General features: G+C 42.7%; 1 protein-coding gene across 1 annotated transcript in view; it reads left to right on the top strand.

Annotated features, from left to right (window-relative positions):
• dph1 (diphthamide biosynthesis 1) overlaps nt 1-25,285 on the top strand; it is a gene marked incomplete at its 5' end in the record, with an annotated part of 68,228 nt that overhangs the window by 22,884 nt on the left and 20,059 nt on the right. The window contains 2 exon segments of the mRNA XM_084142611.1: nt 21,709-21,863; nt 22,678-22,796. Of these exon segments, the coding sequence (XP_083998737.1) occupies nt 21,709-21,863; nt 22,678-22,796 (274 nt within the window).

The raw sequence follows: 25,285 nt of genomic DNA on the forward strand, positions 1-25,285 counted from the left end.
TCTCATCACTCTCATCCCTCTCCTCTATCACTCCCTCACTCACTCTCATCTCTCTTTCTCATCATTCTCTCTCTCTCTCTCTCTCTTCACCCCCAAACCTCCTCCCATTCCTCCTATCTAATCCCCCCTCTTCTTCTCTAATATATCATCTCCCTTTTTATACCCATCTTCTTATTATCTCTCTCTCCCCTTCAATCATTATCTATCACCTTCCTCACCTCATAAATCTCATTTAAATACACACTCTCACTAAAAAACACTAATAATAATAATCACATCTACTCCTACACCCCCCTCTCCCCCTAACAATAACATCACTCACCTCTTAATACAACACCAACAAACCAACACCCCCCCACAAATATAAACCCACAAAACCAATCAAACCCAATAACAATAAAACAATCACAAAAACAACATCAACACAAACAAAACACAAAAAACACACAACAAACACACCAAAACACAAACAAACACAAACACACACAAAAAACACAAAACAAACACACAAACAACACAAAAAAATCACACAACAACACCCATAACAATACAACAAAACACAAAACAAACACACCCCACCCCCCCACCCCCAACCACACAACAAACACAAAAACAAAACACACCAAACAACAAACAACAAACACAACACAAAACAAACAACAAACAACAAAACAAACACCAACAAACACACAACACAACAAACAAACAAAACACAAACACAAAAACACAAACAACACAAACAACACAAAAACAAACAACACAAACAACAAACAACAAAAACACACAACACAACACAAAAAAACACAAACAACAACAACAACAACAACCACAAACACACAAACAACACACAAACAACACAAACACACAAACAAACACAACACAACACAAACAAACAAAACAACAAACACACAAACAACACAAAACAACAAAACACAAACAACAAACAAACAAACAACACAAACAACACACAACAACACACAAAACACAAACAAACACAAAAACAACACACACACAAAACAACAAACTCACACACAAACAAACACAAAACACAAACACACAACAAACACAAACAAACACACAACACAACACAAACAACAACAAACAACACCAACAACACACAAACAACACAAACACAAACACACAAACACAATCACAAACACACAACACAAACAAACAAACACAAAACACAAACACACAAACACCAACAAACTAACCCACACAACACAACTCAACAACACAACAACTACAACTCACAACACTACAACACACTCAACAACACAACAACATCATCTCACAACTCACACTCACTAACTCTCTACTCTAACATCTCCTCTCTCTCTACTCAACACTCTACAACTCTCACTAACAACACTCAACACATCTATCAACTCTCTCAATCTACTCACTACTACTCACTCCATCACTAACTCATCACTCATAATCAACATCACTATCTCTCACTAATCTCCTCCTCTCTAACACTCTCACTAACTCTCAATCATCTCATCTATCTCCTCTATCATCTCCTTCTTGCTATCATCTCCTCTCGATCATCTCTCTATATATCATCTCCCTCTATCATCTTTCTCTCGTGCTATCATCTCCCTCTCTCTCTCATCTTTCGCTCTCTATCATCTCCCGCTCTCTATCATCTCCATCTCTCTCTCATCTTTCTCAATCATCTCCATCTCTCTCTCATCTTTCTCTATCATCTCCCTCTCTCTATCATCTCCCTCTCTCTCTCATCTCCCTCTCTCTATCATCTCGTTCTCTCTATCATCTCTCTCTCTATCAACTCTCTCTATCATCTCTCTATCAACCTTCTCTCTCTCTATCATCTCTATCCTCTCCCTCTCTCGATCATCTCCCTCTCTGACACTAACTCAGTTAGACTTTCATTTTGCTCTGTTCTCTCTAACTTGATTCTTCTAAAGAGAAAATAATGAGTGTTCCTCTCTGCTGAGCTGCCCTGCTTTTACCCAGAGAAGTGCCTCTTCCTCTCCTCCAGTATCCTCCCTCCTTCCCTGCTCACAGACACAGGACGAATAGAAGCTCTTGTCTGAAATGTAATGAAATGAAAGATGAGCCATCACCAGGTGCAGGATATAAATATGTCACACCCATAACCTGATTGTGTGTATGAGGAGAGGCTGAGTGATGTACATGATCGTTGTGTGTGTGTGTATTTCTACTGTATGTGCCTGTGTTGCATGTTGTCTGGACAGACGCTGCTGTCACACTTCCTCAGTGAAGTTGTCAGGAGTGTGTCAGTGGCTGAAACACAAACACAAAGATACACCTCCTGCGACCACCCTGCTTATCTGGCTGTCTGTCTCTCTTCCCTGAGACCACTCTCCTTTCTCCACTCTTATAACGCCTGCCTAGAATGGGCACCATAGACACTCGGCTTGTTTCACATATTGCTAGGGCTCACTAATGGACTGATAGGCCTACTGGGAGACAGATTTTACTTTTACAATTTTGCCTTGACTGATCCTGGTGGCCATTGTCCAACATTGCCCCCAACCAGCTCCAAGGGGTTGAACTGGGTCAGTTTCACGGAAGTGATAGCATTGCATTTATGAAGGCCAAAAGCCGAAATGTGTCGGTTCTACTTTTAGCAATAAATACGCTTTTTTTATTGAGTTGTTCTCCAAGTGTTGCTGAATCTCCCAGGTCTCTCCTTCTTCCCTTCTTCCTCTGTTTCTCCCTCTCTCTTTTTTCCCATCTCTTCCTTCTATGCAGACGCGTACACACACTGACACACATACATTCCCAGTCCCCTGGCAGACTTCTCTGAGGGGTGCACCGTGGCACATATTTTTGCTGTTCATAAATCACAGCGACAGCAATGGGCCAATATTAAAGGCAAGCGTAGGGATCTCACAGCATGTTCTGTCTGCTGTGTTTGCTGTCTCAATGGCTCATTTGTTGGGAAATGTTTTGTTTCAAATGACTGGACCCCTTTTTGAAGTCCGCTCATTGTTTTCTGTGTTTAAGTGAGTAGACTTTATTGGTCCATTCCCCTCGCAAAAAACGACAACAGTTAGCGTGTTGGTAGAATGTTGGCGGAGTTTGCTTGTGACTTAAGGTACACGACACACAGACACACACACACACACAAACAGCTGTTTGTAGTGTCTGTCTGGTTAGGTTGGTGTAATGATGAATCTCAGTAGTAAACATTCAGAATTGTGTTTTGTCTGTTGGCTACTAGTGTCTGAAGCATCATGATTGAATGTCTTCAAAATGCATCAAAACGTCATCCATCTCGAGCGCAACGCAACAAGAGTCTTCGTAATGGAGGCTTAGTGACAACCCAAACGCCTGTCAGATCCTAATCAAACAAATTAAAGCAGCATGTTAGTTAAAGTGCAAACAATTCATTGTCATTAGGAAGAAGTGTTGTTGGTTGACAGGGAGAGGGTTTGTGTGGTGATGGAGAAGTTTGTCAATCTGCGTTGTCTGTCTGCCTGCTGCGGTGCTGCGTTCCCAAACCGGAGAGAGAGAGCCGAATCTGACAGGCCCCTCTTTCGCCCATGCTGGGCTCTGATGAAATTCCTGTCACAGTCAGGCAAGGATTTCATCTCCCGAGGACAGCGGGAAGTGGATGATCCACTTTCATGCTAACCTCGTGACTCCCCTTGACAGTGGGAGAGAACGGTATCGATCCGCCATGTAAATAAACCCCCCCCACTGATCTACAATGATACATTCAGTCATTGGTAATCCCTTAGTCAAGCTGTACAGTGAGTGTGTGTTTATGCATGCATACATAGATGCGGGTCTGATTTTGAGTTTATGCATCTGTCTCTGTAGTACATAACCACAACTCTCCAATCACCTAGCTATGAGCTCTGATCTAACTGTCTAAATAGGGCCCCTAATTAACAAGGCCTGTTAAGGAGTTCACAGGCTTCTCGTCATCTAAATGACGTCTTAATGACATTTCACGTCTGATGTTTCAGCTCAAGAGCCAGAGATGGTAACTACAGCTGATATGCCCAGGAAATGGAGAGGAGAGAGCGGGAGAAGGTGGGAGAGGCCGATTGTTCATAAGTCCTATGTGAGATGGGGCTTGAGGACTGGGTTGCTGTAAACACTGATAGCCGTCATTCTCTCTCTCTCTCTCTCTCTCTCTCTCTCTCTCTCTCTCTCTCTCTCTCTCTATGTCCTTTTTCTCATCTCTCCCTCAATGTTTCTCGTTCTCTCTCTCTCTTCCCCGTCTCTCTCTCTCCTTTTACCCCTCTCCTTCTATCGCCCCCTCTCGCTTTCTTTCTTTCTTTCTCTCCCTCGTTCTGTCCGGTGGGACAGGGGGATTGCACTCCTCTTTGCTCTGTAATTACTCTCCGGTCCCAGGTAGCATCACATCTCTCATTGGGGACTCAGCTCTATAATCAGATTCATTGCATTTATTACCCAGGTATTTCAGTGTACTCACGCAGTGGAAATAATGAGATGTGTTGCGCTGATAAGATGGCATAATAATGTTATTTCTTGCAGATGGATGCTTGATTAGATACAGTAATCTTCTGCAGTGCTATCGTTTGCATTGTAGATATTGCAGTATACTGCTGTGGTGGGTAGACTGCTGCTGTGGTGGGTAGACTGCTGCTGTGGTGGGTAGACTGCTGCTGTGGTGGGTAGACTGCTGCTGTGGTGGGTAGACTGCTGCTGTGGTGGGTAGACTGCTGCTGTGGTGGGTAGACTGCTGCTGTGGTGGGTAGACTGCTGCTGTGGTGGGTAGACTGCTGCTGTGGTGGGTAGACTGCTGCTGTGGTGGGTAGACTGCTGCTGTGGTGGGTAGACTGCTGCTGTGGTGGGTAGACTGCAGGGCATCTCTCTTCAGCATTCTGGTGGGATAGCCGTATATATTTTTTAGCTGGGAGACATACATTTATGCAGCTCTAGCAATGTCATTTGTATGCCTTAAAAGAACAGCGGCAATGAGATTTAAGGAAGCCTATTGTTCAGACTCAGACAGAGCTACTGTCTCTCTCACACACACACACACACCAAACTAACAGAGGGATTTAGGCTAGTTCTTAGTCTACCATTATCATGATCCCTCTATTGCACAGCTCTCCCTCTCTCTCTTTGTCACACACACAACACACACAACACACACTGAAATCAAGACCTTGACGAAAGAAAGGATAAGCGAATCAAATCTTGGAAGGCCAATATTGATTTACCGGATGAGTTCCCTTCATCCATGTGGCTGTGTTTGACTAGGCTCAGGTGGCCTGTAGTGTCCTTCACACCAGAGCAGCCATTAGAGGAAGAGAGAGGGAAATGGAGAAAGAGAACAAATATAAAGAGAGTCCATGCCACTCTGGAGGGTGAAAGGTAGTCGAGCATCGATAGAGACAAAGAGAGAGAGGAAAACGGAGAGGAGCGAGAGGGACAGGGATTCCAAGAAAGATAGTGATAAAAACAAAGCGAGTTAGAGGGGGAATTAGAGAAGGAGAGATGTGTAAACAGAGTGAGAGGAAAAACAGAGAGACAAGAAAGGAGAAAGAGTCTGAACTTTGAACTACCTCTAATTAAACTAAAGGTTGAAGGTACAATGAACATCCAGTGAAGAGAGAAATTAAAACAGGGAGAGGGAGAGTAAATGGCCTTCTCAGTATTAATACTACCTATCCTGGCTAGCCTAAATATGTCAAAACACACTCACTAAACCACAGCAACAACAACACACCTCTCTCCTCTACACTGAGGATTGGTGATTATTGAGGGGGAAATTGTTGGAAAGATTTTAACTAGCTTACTGTGAGGAACTATAGTTTTTATATATTATAATTTGCATTGGATGTTAAACACATTCCTCCATTTCCGTGCAGCAGGCCAGGTACTTACTTCTATGCGTGCTCAGGTGCGCGTGCTCCCTCAACATTATTAGGACAGAGAAACCAGACAATGAAAAAATGATGGTAAATGATGCTTATGAAATAAACCAAAACTTGTTTCTCACAAGTGTAGCAGGTTGTGAACTCTCCAAACAACGTTTCCCCTCAGAGAATGAGAATAGTAAATGATTGTAATTAATAAATGCATTAACAGAAATGTATTTAACCAAATGACGGGGATTAACAGTACATTTACTACTGGTGACATACAGTGCATTCGGAAAGTATTCAGACCCCTTTTTTCCAAATTTTGTTACGTTACAGCCTTATTCTGAAATTGATTAAATAGTTTTTTCCCCTCATCAATCTACACACAATACCCCATAATGACAAAGCAAAAACAGGTTTTTAGATTTTTTTTGCAAATGTATAAAAAAAAAGTAGTATTACATTTACATAAGTATTAAGACCCTTTACTCAGTACTTTGTTGAAGCACCTTTGGCAGCGATTACAGCCTCGAGTCTTCTTGGGTATGACGCTACAAGCTTGGCACACCTGTATTTGGGGAGTTTCTCCCATTCTTCTCTGCAGATCCTCTCAAGCTCTGTTAGGTTGGATGGGGAGCGTCGCTGCACAGCTATTTCCAGGTCTCTCCAGAGATGTTCGATCGGGTTCAAGTCTGGGCTCTGGCTGGGCCACTCAAGGACAATCAAAGACTTGTCCCGAAGCCACTCCTGCGTTGCCTTGGCTGTGTGCTTAGGGTCATTGTCCTGTTGGAAGGTGAACCTTGGCCCCAGTCTGAGGTCAAGAGCGCTCTGGAGCAGGTTTTCATCAAGGATCTCTCTGTACTTTCCTCCGTTCATCTTTCCCTCGATCCTGACTAGTCTCCCAGTCCCAGCCGCTGAAAAACATCCCAACATTATGATGCTGCCACCACCATGCTTCACCGTATGGATGGTGCCAGGCTTCCTCCAGACGTGATGCTTGGAATTCAGGCCAAAGAGTTCAATCTTGGATTGATCACCAAATAAACTTATTTCTCATGTTCTTAGAGTCTTTAGGTGCCTTTTGGCAAACTCCAAGTGGGCTGTCATGTGCCTTTTACTAAGGAGTGGCTTCTGTCTGGCCACTCTACCATAAAGGCCTGATTGGTGGAGTGCTGCGGAGATGGTTGACCTTCTGGAAGGTCCTCCCATCTCCACAGAGGAGACCTTCAATGCTGCAGACATTTTTTGGTACCCTTCCCTAGATCTGTGCCTCGACACAATCCTGTCTCGGAGCTCTACGGACAATTCCTTCGACCTCATGACTTGGTTTTTGCTCTGACATGCACTGTCAACTGTGGGACCTTATATAGACAGGTGTGTGCCTTTCCAAATCATGTCCAATCAATTGAATTTACCACAGGTGGACTCCAATAAAGTTGTAGAAACATCTCAAGGATGATCAATGGAAACAGGATGCACCTGAGCTCAATTTCGAGTCTCATAGCAAAGGGTCTGAATACTTGTAAATACGTTTTTTCTTTTTTTATACATTTGCAAACATTTCTAATAACCTGTTTTCACTTTGTCATGGGGTATTGCGTGTAGATTGATGAGGAAAATAAAAAATGTAATACATTTTAAAATAAGTCTGTAACGTAACAAAATGTGGAAACAGTCAAGGGGTCTGAATACTTTCAGAATGCACTGTATGTAATGGGGAGTTTATCAAAATCAAAGGGCAAACAATTCACACAATGAAACAATGAATGCGCAAGAATTGGCGGGAGATACAGTGGCTTGCGAAAGTATTCACCCCCCTTGCCATTTTTCCTATTTTGTTGCCTTACAACCTGGAATTAAAATTGATTTTTTGGGGGGGGTTTGTATCATTTGATTTACACAACATGCCTACCACTTTGAAGATGCAAAATATTTTTTTATGGAAACAAACAAGAAATAAGACAAAAAAACAGAACTTGAGCGTGCGTAACTATTCGCTCAATTTTATTCTCATCTGACCAGAGTACCTTCTTCCATATGTTTGGTGAGTCTCCCACATGCCTTTTGACGAACAACAAACGTGTTTGCTTATTTTTTTCTTTAAGCAATGGCTTTTGTTCTGGCCACTCTTCCGTAAAGCCCAGCTCTGTGGAGTGTATGGCTTAAAGTGGTCCTATGGACAGATACTCCAATCTCCGCTGTGGAGCTTTGCTGCTCCTTCAGGGTTATCTTTGGTGTCTTTGTTGCGTCTCTGATTAATGCCCTCCTTGCCTGGTCCGTGAGTTTTGGTGGGCGGCCCTCTCTTGGCAGGTTTGTTGTGGTGCCATATTCTTTCCATTTTTTAATAATGGATTTAATGGTGCTCCGTGGGATGTTCAAAGTTTCGGATATTTTTTTATAACCCAACCCTGATCTCCACAACTTTGTCCCTGACCTGTTTGGAGAGCTCCTTGGTCTTCCTGGTGCCGCTTATTTGGTGGTGCCCCTTGCTTAATGGTGTTGCAGACTCAGGGGCCTTTTCAGAACAGTTATATATATACTGAGATCATGTGACCGATCATGTGACTATTAGATTGCACACAGGTGGACTTTATTTAACTAATTATGTGACTTCTGAAGGTAATTGGTTGCACCAGATCTTACAGTGAGGGAAAAAAGTATTTGATCCCCTGCTGATTTTGTACGTTTGCCAACTGACAAAGACATGATCAGTCTATAATTTTAATGGTAGGTTTATTTGAACAGTGAGAGACAGAATAACAACAACAAAATCCAGAAAAATGCATGTCAAAAATGTTATAAATTGATTTTCATTTTAATGAGGGAAATAAGTATTTGACCCCCTCTCAATCAGAAAGATTTCTGGCTCCCAGGTGTCTTTTATACAGGTAATGAGCTGAGATTAGGAGCACACTCTTAAAGGGAGTGCTCCTAATCTCAGCTTGTTACCTGTATAAAAGACACCTGTCCACAGAAGCAATCAATCAATCAGATTCCAAACTCTCCACCATGGCCAAGACCAAAGAGCTCTCCAAGGATGTCAGGGACAAGATTGTAGACCTACACAAGACTGGAATGGGCTACAAGACCATCGCCAAGCAGCTTGGTGAGAAGGTGACAACATTTGGTGTGATTATTCGCAAATGGAAGAAACACAAAAGACCTGTCAATCTCCCTCGGCCTGGGGCTCCATGCAAGATCTCACCTCGTGGAGTTGCAATGATCATGAGAACGGTGAGGAATCAGCCCAGAACTACACGGGAGGATCTTGTCAATGATCTCAAGGCAGCTGGGACCATAGTCACCAAGAAAACAATTGGTAACACACTACGCCGTGAAGGACTGAAATCTTGCAGCGCCCGCAAGGTCCCCCTTCTCAAGAAAGCACATATACAGGGCTGTCTGAAGTTTGCCAATGAACATCTGAATGATTCAGAGGAGAACTGGGTGAAAGTGTTGTGGTCAGATGAGACCAACATTGAGCTCTTTGGCTTCAACTCAACTCGCCGTGTTTGGAGGAGGAGGAATGCTGCCTATGACCCCAAGAACACCATCCCCACCGTCAAACATGGAGGTGGAAACATTATGCTTTGGGGGTGTTTTTCTGCTAAGGGGACAGGACAACTTCACCGCATCAAAGGGACGATGGACGGGGCCATGTACCATCAAATCTTGGGTGAGAACCTCCTTCCCTCAGCCAGGGCATTGAAAATGGGTCGTAGATGTGTATTCCAGCATGACAATGACCCAAAACACACTGCCAAGGCAACAAAGGAGTGGCTCAAGAAGAAGCATATTAAATAAACCTACCATTAAAATTATAGACTGATCATTTCTTTGTCAGTGGGCAAACGTATAAAATCAGCAGGGGATCAAATAATTTTTTCCCTCTCTGTATTTAGGGGCTTCATTGCAAAGGGGGTGAATACATATGCACGCACCACTTTTCCGTTATTTATTTATTCTTAAAAAAAAAATAAAAAATTCATTTCACTTCACCTATTTTGTGTATGTCCATTACATGAAATCCAAATAAAAATCAATTTAAATTACAGGTTGTAATGCAACAAAATAGGAATAACACCAAAGGGGATGAATACTTTTGCAAGGCACTTTAGCTGAGTCATTCTGGAGAGAGACTCGCCTATATCTTCACCACACACCCCTCCCCTTGTTCTTGTCTCAGCATTTTTAATTATACTCAAGACACATTATCTTCACACATATTTTAGATGCTTTTCACTGACAGTTGCAACTCAATAATCAGCTAGGCCTATTGCCACGCGCGCTGGCCAAATTGCAGGCTTTCCAAATAGGCATAGGCCTATGAGCTTGTAATTTGAAACAATCCACAGCTAGTTTTCTTTAAAGAAGCCAATGATCCTCGATTTCTCTGTGGCTAAGTCATGCTTTCTGGTGAAGTATTTTGAATAGACAGATGTATTTCCATTTACTTCCCTTTTGGACCAACCGCTATGCTATTTCTATCCTATTCTATTGGTTTTCATATCAAAGGCACAATCCTAGTCATATTAGGAACCCGTCCTAGTTGTTGCATATTTAGATGACCCCTCTTTCCAAGTTTCTAACAGAGATTTTCATCTCTGTCACATATGGGACCACTATCAGATGCGCTGTTTAGAATGGTGTTTTCCTGCGAATTGCATTTTGGCAAATGTTTGAAAATTACATTTTATTGGCTGCTTCATTACATGAGTTGGATGTTCTGTTAAGATGCATTACCATAATCTCAATGTGATTTCTGTCATTCTGAGCACCGGAATAGATACCCTGACACACACACACACACACACATATACAGCCACACACAACAACACACACCACACATACTTAAGGCATAAGTATGATAGACAGACACCATGGCCTTCAGCCAGGGTATAAAACAGCGAGATCAATACCAGCAGCACATACAGACTGCTGGTTTTGTACTATAAGTGCCTGGCAATGGGTAGTACTCAATAGCTCAGTGTGTGTGCTTAGCTGCAGCTTTGTAAGGCCTATCAGACCTTTTAGAAGCTGGACAGCAGCACATTTACTCAGACGATCAATGGAGAACATGCATTAGGGCTGTCCTTTGAAAAGCCTGTGCAGATCTTAAGGACCCTTCATTCTCTGCGCTGCTCTCTGCCTGTCTGCAGCAGAATATAGCAGGAAATGCTAAATCGATATTTGTGATATCTCCCTGGCAGAACGAGCTGAACAAGGCTAACCTCTCCCAAATACCACACCTGACCACGAGAATATTAATGCAATAAACCAGCCAACCGCTCTAACAAACCAACAAGCAAGCGATACACATTCTCTGACCAACCAACAAACACACAACACCCACTCTCTGTGTTCTGCACTCACATACAAGAGAACATGATGGATAAAAGGCATACTGGTTACAAGGCTGAAATGAGACGCCTCCTCTACATTCTCCTCAGATCAGCTACTAAATGACTGGATTAATTTCCGCTAGTCCAATAGGGCTGGGAATTGCCAGGGACCTCACGATACGATATTATCATGATACTTAGGTGCCAATACAATATGTATTGCGATTCTCACGATTCTATATGTATTGCGATTAGATTCTGTGATTTTATTGCGATTCAATGTTCCAAACATATTGCTCTCCATATGTCTGCCACAGAGGGACAAGAGAGAGCCATATGAAAACTAGTTTTGATCAGTCATGGAAATAAAAGTGCTGAAAACAAATTGATGGCGAACAGCCAACTAGCACAAAAATAATATTGCGATGTTGTCAATACAAACAAAAAAACAGACATTGAATACCCCTTTGAGTATGGTGAAGTTATTAATTGCACTTTGGACGATGTATCAATACACCTAGTCATTACAAAGATACAGGCGTCCTTCCTAACTCAGTTGGCAGAGAGGAAGGAAACCGCTCGGGGATTTCACCAGGAGGCCAATGGTGACTTTAAAACAGTTTAATGGCTGTGATAGGAGAAAACTGCGGATGGATCAACAACATTGTAGTTACTCCACAATACTAACCTAAATGACAGAGTGAAAAGAAGGAAGCCTGTACAGAATAAAAAATATTCCAAAACATGCATCCTGTTTGCAATAAGCCACTAAAGTAAAACTGCAAAAAATGTGGCAAAGAAATTAACTTTATGTCCTGAATGCAAAGCGTTCTGTTTGGGGCAAATCCAACACAACACATCACTGAGTACCACTCTTCATGTTTTCAATCGTGGTGGTGGTGGCTGCGTCATGTTATGGGTTTGGTTGTCATTGGCAAGGACTAGTGAAACGGAATGGTGCTAAGCACAGGCAAAATCCTAGAGGAAAACCTGGTTCAGTCTGCTTTCCAACAGACACTGGGAGATTAATTCACCTTTCGGCAAGAAAATAACCTAAAACACAATGCAAAATATACACTGGAGTTGCTTACCAAGACAACACTGAATGTTCCTGAGTGGCCTATTTACAGTTTTGACTTACAGTGCATTCGGAAAGTATTCAGACCCCTTGACTTTTCCACATTTTGTTACATTACAGCCTTATTCTAAAATCGATTAAATAGAAAAATGTCCTCATCAATCTGCATACAATACCCCATAATGACAAAGTGAAAACAGATTTTTAGAAACTTTTGCACATATTTAACAAATAAAAAGCAGATACCTTATTTACATAATTATTCAGACCCTTTGCTATGCGACTCAAAATTGAACTCAGGTATATCCTGTTTCCTTTGATCATCCTTGATGTTTCTACAACTTGATTGGAGTCCACCTGTGGTAAATTCAATTGATTGGACGTGATTTGGAAAGGCACACACCTGTCTATATAAGGTCCCACAGTTGACAGTGCATGTCAGAGCAAAAACCAAGCCATGAGGTCGAAGGAATTGAGGTCGAAGGAAAGGTCGAAGCTCCGAGACAGGATTGTGTCGAGGCACAGATCTGAGGAAGGGTACCAAAAAATGTCTGCAGCATTGAAGGTCCCCAAGAACACAGTGGCCTCCATCATTCTTAAATAGAAGAAGTTTGGAACCAACAAGACTCATCCTAGAGCTGGCCGCCCGGCCAAACTGAGCAATCGGGGGAGAAGGGCCTTGGTCAGGGAGGTGACCAAGAACCCGATGGTCACTGACAGAGCTCCAGAGTTCCTCTGTGGAGATGGCAGACCCTTCCAGAAGGACAGCCATCTCTGCAGCACTCTACCAATCAGGCCTTTATGGTAGAGTGGCCAGACGGAAGCCACTCCTCAGTAAAAGGCACATGACCGCCCACTTGGAGTTTGCCAAAAGACACCTAAAGGACTCTCAGACCATGAGAAACAAGATTCTCTGGTCTGATGAAACCAAGATTGAACTCTTTGGCCTGAATGCCAAGTGTCACGGCTGGAGGAAACCTGGCACCATCCCTACGGTGAAGTATGATTGTGGCAGTGATTTGTGATATTTCCTGTTTTTGCTTTGTCATTATGGGGTATTGTGTGTAGATTGATGAACAATTTAATCAATTTTAGAATAAGCCTGTAACATAACAAAATATTGGAAAAGTTGAGGGGTCTGAATACTTTCCGAATGCACTGTAAATCGGCTTAAATCTATGGCAAGACTTAAAAATGGCTGTCAACCAACTTGATAGAGCTTGAAGAATAAAAAAAAAGATGAATGGTCAAATATTGTGCAATCCAGATGTGCAAAGCTCTTAGAGACTTACCCAGAAAGACTTACGGCTGTAATCGCTGCAAAAGGTGATTCTAACATGTATTGACTCAGGGGTGTGAATAGTTATGTAAATGAATTATTTCTGTATTTAATTTTTTAATACATTTGCAAACATTCAAAAAACACATTTTTCACTGTCATTATGGGGTATTGTGTGTAGATGGGTGAGAACACAGGCTGTAACGCAACAACATGTGGAATAAGTCAAGGGGTATAAATACTTTCTGAAGGCACAGTATGTATTAATCACATAATTCACATGTCCTCTGTCATGTGAATAGAACAAATGAACCTGAACTTGAAACACGATGGTGTAAATTCAAATTCCAGGAATGTAAACGGCTAATCATTATCAATGAGTATTTTGCAGCCCACCCTGAAGTGGCTGAATTGAAATGGAATTGACCCAACCTTAGCAGACACTCGGTGTTCTCTCTGCTCTGTGAGGAGTGGAGTAGGTCTCTATAGCTGTTGTTGACTGACAGCATCACATGTAGTGGAAGTGTTGAGGCTTCATCAGCAACACAACTAAGGGTGTCAGACACCTGCATGAGATTAAAGACACTGCCCTCCCTGACTGACACATGAAAATAAATGCTGTCTCTCCCTCTCTTCACTCTATCTCTCCCTCGCCATCTATTTCTCTATTTTTTCCTATCGCTACCTGTCATCTTTCATTCTCTGACTTTGAGGTTTTCCTCTCTCCCACCTGCTGTTGCTGTGTGTGACTGTGTGAGTGATTGTGCGAGCATTCGTGCATATACAGTGCATTCGGAAAGTATTCAGACCCCTTGACTTATTCCACATTTTGCTACGTTACAGTCTTATTCTAAAATGGATTAAATTGTTTGTTTCCCTCATCAATCTATGCACAATACCCCATAATGACAAAGCAAAACCTGACCATCGTGTTCTTGGTCACCTCCCTGACCAAGGCCCTTCTCCCCCGATTGCTCAGTTTGGCCGGGCTGCCAGCTCTAGGAAGAGTCTTGGTGGTTCCAAACTTCTTCCATTTAAGAATAATGGAGGCCACTGTGTTTTTGGGGACCTTCAATGCTGCAGAAATGTTTTGGTACCCTTCCCCAGATCTGTGCCTCGACACAATCCTGTCTCGGAGCTCTACAGACAATTCCTTCGACCTCATGGCTTGGTTTTTGCTTTGACATGCACTGCCAACTGTGGGACCTTATATAGACAGGTGTGTGCCTTTCCAAATCATGTCCAATCAATTGAATTTACCACAGGTGGACTCCAATCAAGTTGTAGAAACATCTCAAGGATGATCAATGGAAACTGGATTCACCTGAGCTCAATTTTGAGTCTCATATCAAAGTGTCTGAATACTTATGTAAATAAGGTATTTCTGTTTTTAATTTGTTATGAATTTGCAAACATTTCTAAAAACCTGTTTTCACTTTGTCATTATGGGGTATTGTATGTAGATTATGAGGATTTTTTATTTAGTTAATCCATTTTAGAATAAGGCTGTAACAATGTGGATAAGTCAAGGGGTCTGAATACTTTCAGAAGGCACTGTATGTGCGGCATGTTCTGATGTCTGAGTGAGTGTATGAGTGAGAAAAGAAGTGAGAGGGATTAAGTGATTGAATGAGTGTATTACTTTGGGAGTGAGTAATATAGATGGAAAGTGTGTTAAGGATTAGGAAATGAAAGATAGAGGGAGAAACGGAGTGAGTTGGGGCTGTCTCATTGGCAGTGGCTTTAATTGCAGTGACTAAGTGCTCTCAGACAGCCGTGCTAATATGATAAAAAAATGGATCGATCCCATTTTGCTGTGCCCTTTGTTTTTGGGAGCACCTGTAAACAAGCAGCAGCTGTATGCCTATGTCTCTTTCTGTCTGCCTGCTCTGCTTTGCCTGGAGACGTGGGGACTTTACTTCACTCAGTGTTCCCTTAGTCGCTTCTCACCGCCACAATGGCTGTGAGAAGTGTGTCCCCATAACATCTACTCAGACCAGCCGCCAGGTACACTCTCTCCCTCCGTCTGCCTGTCTGCGTCCCTGCCTGCCGGCCATCTGTCATTCTGTCTGTCTGCCTGCCTGCCTGCCTGCTGTCTGTCTCCCTGCCTGCCTGCCTGCTGTCTGTCTGTCGCCCTGCCTGCCGTCTGTCTGGCTCCCTGCCTGCTATCTGTCTGTCTCTCTGCCTGCCTGTCTGCCTGCTGTCTGTCTACCTGCTGTCTCCGTGCCTGCCTGCTGTTTGCCTGTCTGTCAGCCTGCCTACATGCTGTGGGCCTGCCTACCTACCAGCCCTACTGTCTGTCTGTCTGCCATCTGTCTGCCTGCCTAGCTGGGGAAGTGGAGTCTTTACTCTGTGTCTGTCCCCAGTCCCACAACGCTCCCCATTCCAAGCGCCTGGTATTTTTAACTTCCCTCTGTCTCCCACCTAGGCCTGTTTCTTGCTATCCATCTCGCTCCCTCTCCATCCTTCATTCCTGATACTGCTACCCATTCATCACTCCTGGTGCCTGCTAATTGACAATTCCATTTCCCCTCCTTCTCTTTTCTTAATAAACAGTGGGGGAAAAAGTATTTAGTCAGCCACCAATTGTGCAAGTTCTCCCACTTAAAAAGATGAGAGAGGCCTGTAATTTTCATCATAGGTACACGTCAACTATGACAGACAAATTGAGAATTATTTTTCCAGAAAATCACATTGTAGGATTTTTAATTAATTTATTTGCAAATTATGGTGGAAAATAAGTATTTGGTCACCTACAAACAAGCAAGATTTCTGGCTCTCACAGACCTGTAACTTCTTCTTTAAGAGGCTCCTCTGTCCTCCACTCGTTACCTGTATTAATGGCACATGTTTGAACTTGTTATCAGTATAAAAGACACCTGTCCACAACCTCAAACAGTCACACTCCAAACTCCACTATGGCCAAGACCAAAGAGCTGTCAAAGGACACCAGAAACAAAATTGTAGACCTGCACCAGGCTGGGAAGACTGAATCTGCAATAGGTAAGCAGCTTGGTTTGAAGAAATCAACTGTGGGAGCAATTATTAGGAAATGGAAGATATACAAGACCACTGATAATCTCCCTCGATCTGGGGCTCCACGCAAGATCTCACCCCGTGGGGTCAAAATGATCACAAGAACGGTGAGCAAAAATCCCAGAACCACACGGGGGGACCTAGTGAATGACCTGCAGAGAGCTGGGACCAAAGTAACAAAGCCTACCATCAGTAACACACTACGCCGCCAGGGACTCAAATCCTGCAGTGCCAGACGTGTCCCCCTGCTTAAGACAGTACATGTCCAGGCCCGTCTGAAGTTTGCTAGAGTGCATTTGGATGATCCAGAAGAGGATTGGGAGAATGTCATATGGTCAGATGAAACCAAAATATAACTTTTTGGTAAAAACTCAACTCGTCGTGTTTGGAGGACAAAGAATGCTGAGTTGCATCCAAAGAACACCATACCTACTGTGAAGCATGGGGGTGGAAACATCATGCTTTGGGGCTGTTTTTCTGCAAAGGGACCAGGACGACTGATCCGTGTAAAGGAAACAATGAATGGGGCCATGTATCGTGAGATTTTGAGTGAAAACCTCCTTCCATCAGCAAGGGCATTGAAGATGAAACGTGGCTGGGTCTTTCAGCATGACAATGATCCCAAACACACCACCCGGGCAACGAAGGAGTGGCTTCATAAGAAGCATTTCAAGGTCCTGGAGTGGCCTAGCCAGTCTCCAGATCTCAACCCCATAGAAAATCTTTGGAGGGAGTTGAAAGTCTGTGATGCCCAGCGACAGCCCCAAAACATCACTGCTCTAGAGGAGATCTGCATGGAGGAATGGGCCAAAATACCAGCAACAGTGTGTGAAAACCTTGTGAAGACTTACAGAAAATGTTTGACCTGTGTCATTGCCAACAAAGGGTATATGACAAAGTATTGAGAAACTTTTGTTATTGACCAAATACTTATTTTCCACCATAATTTGCAAATAAATTAATTTAAAATCCTACAATGTGATTTTGTGGATTTTATTTCTTCTCATTTTGTCTGTCATAGTTGACGTGTACCTATGATGAAAATTACAGGACTCTCTCATCTTTTTAAGTGGGAGAACTTGCACAATTGGTGGCTGATTAAATACTTTTTTCCCCCCCACTGTATACAGTACATTACCTCTGCCTATCCCACCCAAAATTGAATGGCAAAATCCAGCCTATTTCTATAGTTAACAGGACTGGGAATTGCCAGGGACCTCACCTTATCATGATACTTAGGTGCAGATACAGAGAGGGAAAAAAGTATTTGATCCCCTGCTGATTTTGTACTTTTGCCCACTGACAAAGAAATGATCAGTCTATAATTTTAATGGTAGGTTTATTTGAACAGTGAGAGACAGAATAACAACAAAAAAAATCCAGATAAACGCATGTAAAAAAATGTATGAATTGATTTGCATATTAATGAGGGAAATAAGTATTTGACCCCCTCTCAATCAGAAAGATTTCTGTCTCCCAGGTGTCTTTTATACAGGGAACGAGCTGAGATTAGGAGCACACTCTTAAAGGGAATGCTCCTAATCTCAGTTTGTTACCAGTATAAAAGACACCTGTCCACAGAAGCAATCAATCAATCAGATTCCAAACTCTCCACCATGGCCAAGACCAAAGAGCTCTCCAAGGATGTCAGGGACAAGATTGTAGACCTACACAAGACTGGAATGGGCTACAAGACCATCGCCAAGCAGCTTGGTGAGAAGGTGACAACAGTTGGTGCGATTATTCGCAAATGGAAGAAACACAAAAGAACTGTCAATCTCCCTCGGCCTGGGGCTCCATGCAAGATCTCCCCTTAGCAGAAAAACACCCCCAAAGCATAATGTTTCCACCTCCATGTTTGACGGTGGGGATGGTGTTCTTGGGGTCATAGGTAGCATTCCTCCTCCTCCAAACACGGTGAGTTGAGTTGATGCCAAAGAGCTCGATTTTGGTCTCATCTGACCACAACACTTTCACCCAGTACTCCTCTGAATCATTCAGATGTTCATTAGCAAACTTCAGACGGGCCTGTATATGTGCTTTCTTGAGCAGGGGGACCTTGCGGGTGCTGCAGGATTTCAGTCCTTCACGGTGTAGTGTGTTACCAATTGGAGATTGACAGTTATTTTGCTGCTTGGCGATGGTCTTGTAGCCCATTCCAGCCTTGTGTAGGTCTACATTCTTGTCCCTGACATCCTTGGAGAGCTCTTTGGTCTTGGCCATGGTGGAGAGTTTGGAATCTGATTGATTGATTGCTTCTGTGGACAGGTGTCTTTTATACAGGTAACAAGCTGAGATTAGGAGCACTCCCTTTAAGAGTGTGCTCCTAATCTCAGCTCGTTCCCTGTATAAAAGACACCTGGGAGCCAGAAATCTTTCTGATTGAGAGGGGGTCAAATACTTATTTCCCTCATTAAAATGCAAATCAATTTATAACATTTTTGACATGCGTTTTTCTGGATTTTGTTGTTGTTATTCTGTCTCTCACTGTTCAAATAAACCTACCATTAAAATTATAGGCTGATCATTTCTTTGTCAGTGGGCAAACGTACAAAATCAGCAGGGGATCAAATACTTTTTTCCCTCACTGTATAATATGTATTGTGATTCTCATGATTCTCACAATTCTATGTGTTGCAATTCGATTTTATTACGATTTTATTTTCCAAACATATTGCTCACTATATACTGAGTATACAAAACATTAAGAACACCTGCTCTTTCCATGACAGACTGACCAGCTGAATCCAGGTGAAAACTATGATCCATTATTAATGTAACTTGTTAAATCCACTTCAACCAGTGTAGATGAAGGGGCGGAGACAGGTTAAAGAAGGATTTTTAAGCCTCGAGACAATTGAGACATTGAGTGAGTATGTGTGCCGTTCAGAGGTTGAATGGGCAAGACAAAAAAATGTAAGTGCTTTTGAACGGGGTATGGTAGTAGGTGCCAGGCGCACCGGTTTGTGCCAAGAACTGCAACACTGCTGGGGTTTTCCACGCTCAACAGTTTCCCGTGTGCATCAAGAATGGTCCACCACCCAAAGGACATCCAGCCAACTTGACACAACTGTGGGAAGCATTGGTGTCATCATGGGCCAGCATCCCTGTGGAATGCTTTCTACACCTTGTAGAGTCAATGCCCCGATGAATTGAGGCTGTTCTGAGGGCAAAATGGGGTGCAACTTAATATTAGGAAGGTGTTCCTAATGTTTGGTATACTCAATTAGCACAACCTACCAATTGTTTTATTTCAAAAAATCTGCGAATCGGTACTTGGTGTCAAAGTGTTGATATAATATCGTCCAAAATAATGTAACTGTATCGATGTTTTACCCCATTAGCAATAGCTAGCGCTTCTCTCCTCTTCGTTTCTGCTTCTATTAAACTATCTACTTGGGACATGAGCTACATTACAACTGTTTCAAAATGTACATGACTGGCACATTTACTTAATCACAGCATAAATGTCCTTTGCTCAAGATGTGTAAATTGCATGTAACACAAGAGGAACTGTAATTACTATGATCAAAACCAAAGATAATGCTTCTCTCTTTATCCGTGCCCTTTTACCCCATCTCCCTCAGCCCTCTCTCCCGCCGCTCCCTCCATCCCGCTCCCCCCTGTCCCTAAGTGTCTGGCTCTCCTAAGCCCAGGCGGGCGTGTCGTAAATGGCCTGTGAAATTAATAATATTTATAGTAATTGCATGTGTCCCTCTCCTTCCCTAAATAATTGAGGTATTTGCACCAGTGCCCAACATCGTGTGTGTGTTTGCCGGCTGAATCACATGGAAAGGGATTCAGCTCTATTGTGAAAGTGGGTGTGTGCTGATGTGTGACTGTTAATTAATGCTAGGCATATGACGAGTACTCCATGTCCATGGGATAAAACTGTATGGACACAAAAGTATGTGGACACCCCTTCAAATTAGTGGATTTGGATATTTCAGCCACACCCTTTTGCTGACAGGTGTATCAAATCGAGCACACAGCAATGTAATTTCCATAGACAAACATTGGCAGTAGAATGGCCTTACTGAAGAGCTCAGTGACTTTCAACGTAGCACCGTCATAGGATGCCAGCTTTCCAACAAGTCAGTTCGTAAACTTTCTGCCCTGCTAGAGCTGCCCCGGTCACCTATAAGTGCTTTTATTGTGAAGTGGAAACGTCTAGGAGCAACAACAGTTCAGCCGCGAAGTGGTAGGCCACACAAGCTCACAGAACAGGACCGCTGAGTGCTGAAGCGCGTAGCGCGCAAACATTATCTGTCCTCGGTTACAACACTCACTACCGAGTTCCAAACTGCCTCTGGAAGCAACATCAGCACAACAACCGTTCGTCGGGAGCTTCATGAAATGGGTTTCCAAGCCTAAGATCACCATGCACAATGCCAAGCGTCGGCTGGAGTTGTATAAACTCGCAGTCATTGGACTCTGGAGCAGTGGAAACGCGTTCTGTGGAGTGATGAATCACACTTCACCATCTGGCAGTCCGACGGACGAATCTGGGTTTGGCGGATGCAAGGTGAACGCTACCTGCCCGAATGCATAGTGCCAACTGTAAAGTTTGGTGGAGGAGGAATAATGGTCTGGGGCTGTTTTTCGTGGTTCGAGCTAGGCCCCTTAGTTCCAGTGAAGGAAAATCTTAACGCTACAGCATACAATGACATTCTAGATGATTCTGTGCTTCCAACTTTGTGGCAACAGTTTGGGGAAGGTCCTTTCCTGTTTCAGCATGACAATGCCCCCGTGCACAAAGCGAGGTCCATTCAGAAATGGTTTGTCGAGTTCGGTGTGGAAGAACTTGACTAGCCTGCACAGAGCCCTGACTTCAACCCCATCTAATTATTTGGGATGAATTGGAACGCCGACTGCGAGCCAGGCCTAATCGGCCAACATCAGTGCCAACCTCACTAATGCTCTTGTGGCTGAATGGAAGCAAGTCCCCGCAGCAATGCTCCAACATCTAGTGGAAAGCTTTCCCAGACAAGTGGAGGCTGTTATAGCAGCAAAGGGGGTACCAACTCCATATTAATGCCCATGATTTTGGAATGAGATGTTCGACGAGCACACACTTTTGGTTATGTAGTGTATTAAATTATTAATCCTAACCCTGTTTTTGTCTCTCTGCAGTCCCTATAGACTCCACAGCAGGCATTAAGATGCTGTATGTGTTTGTGGATATCCAGATGGACAACGCACACTTTGTGGACACGGTCAAGTTCAACTTCCCCCCTGGACACACTCTGGCACTCGTCAGCACTATCCAGTTTGTGGCTGCACTGCAGGTCTGTCTGTCTGTGTGTGTGTGTACGTGCATCTTTGTGTATGGAGGACTGTTTGTGTGCGTACATTTACAGTTTAAGCCTAGCCTACATGATTACTGCATACATAGAAAAGCTCTGCGCCTGTGTGAGCCAGTCTCCTTCCTGCCTCTTGAAGTTCAGTTCAAGTGTGGGTTTGAAAACCCAGCTGCAGTTATTTTGGACTTAAAAGGAGGAGTGAACTTGTGAAATCTCAGATCATGTATCTACTGCTCATCTCAGGCCTTTACATAAGCAGTTATAGATCCACAGTAGAGCTAGCTTCCTCCTCCGTCTCCTCTCTGCTCCTCTCCTCTCCTCTGTCAGTGCATGACCAACACTAGGCCCCTGCTAATGTAACCAGTGTTATTTATACATTCTGACGTGCTGATGTGTGTGTCATGTTTTTGTTGTGTGTTGGGGCGGTTTGGGTGTGTGTGAGAGTGTGTCATATTTAGTTTTTTGTTGGGGTGGTTGGTGTGTGTGTGAGTGTGTGTCATATTTAGTTTTTTGTTGGGGCGGTTGGTGTGTGTGTGAGTGTGTGCGCCTATTGCTCACAGCTCACAGTTTGTGTAGGTCGTCCAAAATGGTGTGGGGAGTCGTCAGGTCAGCCTCCATATTCCCTGTTACCTCCAACTGAAAAGAACACTAATTATTCTCCGCCTCCGAGCATGCTGCTGCTTCTTTCTTGCCTAAATTGTTGGCACTCGCTCTCAGCGTCTCACTTTGTGTGAAAAGAGAAGAAGTAGGTGTTATTTTCTATCTATCAATCCTTGTTTGTCTCTCCCCCTTCCCCCAGGCGGTGAGTGCAGCTCTGAGGCCAGAGTATGAGGTAGTGGTTCCCCAGTGTCGTCCCCTGTCCCCTGGAGAAATCCTAGGGTGCACCTCCCGCCTCGACCGAAACGTCAATGCCATCATGTGAGTGACTCAGCCTTTATCATTATAAACCCATCCCACTCTCAGCCTCTGTCATACCTACCTCACACAGTCACAACCTGTCAGACCTATATTACACAGTTTCTGTCATACAGTGCCTTCCTGTCCAACACCTTCCCCAGACATGGTTAAACATACCTTCCCCATCCTCGCTCCCTGACTCTGTGTCATCTACCTGCTAGTGTTGCCACAATACCAGATTTTTTACTTCGATACCAGGTTTAGTATCATGATACCGAAACGATACTTAATACCAAAATGATACTTGATACCAAAACGATACCGCAGCAAAAAAAATTACGCTTATTAGCTAAAGTCACAGAATAACCACTGGGATTTATTTTTTTAAACATTGAACAATATGTTGAACAAATAAAATAACAAATAGAAATATCTTCTATTCTATGGTAAATTTCTTTCAAAAATAATACACCATATTAAATAACAGAAGAATCCCTTCAATGTTCATTATGCAAAACCATATCAGAGACTATATAATTTTACAATTACATCTAATCTGTTTTCAAATGTAATTTGATACATATCAGGGTTAATTTGCTCAATTCATTGATTTTACACAGCATTCTACGATTCTCAGAGTGCATTTCACTTCCCAGGGTGCAATGCTCCGTCCCGGGCTGCTGGCTGGCTAGTGGCTACTGTTAGTAGCAAGCCTAGACAAATGCAAAGTAGTCTAAATATATTGCTGTCATGTTATGAGTGCATAACTTTTGGGTGTGTAATCGTATTATAATGCTGACATGGATGTCATGCTGAATATATGTTAATGTAATTGTCACTCAAAAATAATTCAAATTTAGTACAATAACAACAATGTTACAATGCAAATGTCATGTGTAAAAGTTTTTTTATTTTTTATGTCCTTTTGGAACTAAACCTCCCTTGCACTGCTTTGTAACACCTTTTGCTTAGTTGTTTCGGTGGTCTGGCCCTCATCTGCTCTGTAATCAAAGATGTACAATTGTAATCCGTTACAGTTACTAGTTACCTGTCCAAAATTGTAGTTAGTAAGGTAACTTTTTTATTACCCAAACTCAGTAATGTAATCATATTCCTTTCAGTTACTTTTTGATTACTTTCCCCTTAAGAGGCATAAAGGCGTCCTCATGCTTCCCATCCGGAACAGTTTGTGCATATATTGTGACCATTTTGTCAAGTTTTTGTTTGTTTTGGTCTTCAGCAAGGGTATTTTCGTCTGTTCGTGCACACAGATTTTTTTCTAGCGGCAAACCGAAGTTGGTAGCTGAAGTCTATTCCCCTTCGTAGGTGATTGGTCAACAGTAGGGATTCTTCAATTAAGTGTTTGTTGTCATTCAACAAGATAATTCGTTGAATGACAATTACATTAATTCTCACTATTTTGAGGAAGTGTACACTGGCAACGGCGTCTCAATATGGACACCGTACTAGTGGACACCGTACTAGTGGACACTGTACTAGTGGACACTGTACTAGTGGACACCGTACTAGTGGACACCGTACTAGTGCCGTTTTTTTCTCGTTTTCCAAGCAAAGGTCTTCTAAGGGAGTATGCGAGCACACTAGTTCGGTTCGCATTGCCAAGTTTGGCTCGTCGCCAGCCGAACCGAAGCATGCTGACGCCTTTAGAAGAAGACAAAAATGAATATTACCAATTGAACGACATCTGTTGCAGGATAAATCAATGTTAGACTTCTTCTAACCCATTGATTTCTTCTGCAGATAATATAATATGATTAGGCTATATCTGTCAGAATTCCAGTCATTCCAATTACCGGTAATTTAATACCCCTTGATCTTCAAGAATAGGACTTGGAAATATGGAAATTGTTTTACCTGAGCATAACCCAAAAACGAAGGACTTATTAGCCTACTCTGTTGTTTATGGTTTTGTTGTCATGGAGGACTGATTGGGCTCATTGCTTCGACTTGAAAAATAAATGCAGCTCTCATGGAATGGCTATTTGCAGGTGAAAAATGTTGGCCATATGCTGCATTGTTTACAGTGCATTCGGAACATATTCAGACCCCTTGACTTTTTCCACATTTTGATAGGTACAGCCTTGTTCTAAAATGAATTAAATTGTTTTTTTTCCCCTCATCAATCTACACACAATACCCCATAATGACAAAGCAAAAACAGGTTTTTAGAATTGTTTTGCACATTTATTAAAAATAAAAATAAATATCACAGTTACATTAGTATTCAGACCCTTTGCTATGCGACTCAAAATTGAGCTCAGGTGCATTCTGTTTCCATTGATCATCCTTGAGCTGTAACGTAACAAAATGTGAAAAAAGTCAAGGGGTCTGAATACTTACCGAATGCACTGTATGTTTTTGTTGGTGACACTTTGATATCTCGATAATTTGCAACTGTTTAAGTCTATCAAAAAAAGTGTGCAAGTTTAAGCATGTGTCCGTTAAGCCTATGGATAATTTTTTTGAATCAGCACAAATTAGTTTGAGCA

The sequence above is a fragment of the Coregonus lavaretus genome, assembly GCF_964263955.1.
Source record: "Coregonus lavaretus genome assembly, chromosome: 26".
NCBI classification, from domain to species: Eukaryota; Metazoa; Chordata; class Actinopteri; order Salmoniformes; family Salmonidae; genus Coregonus; species Coregonus lavaretus.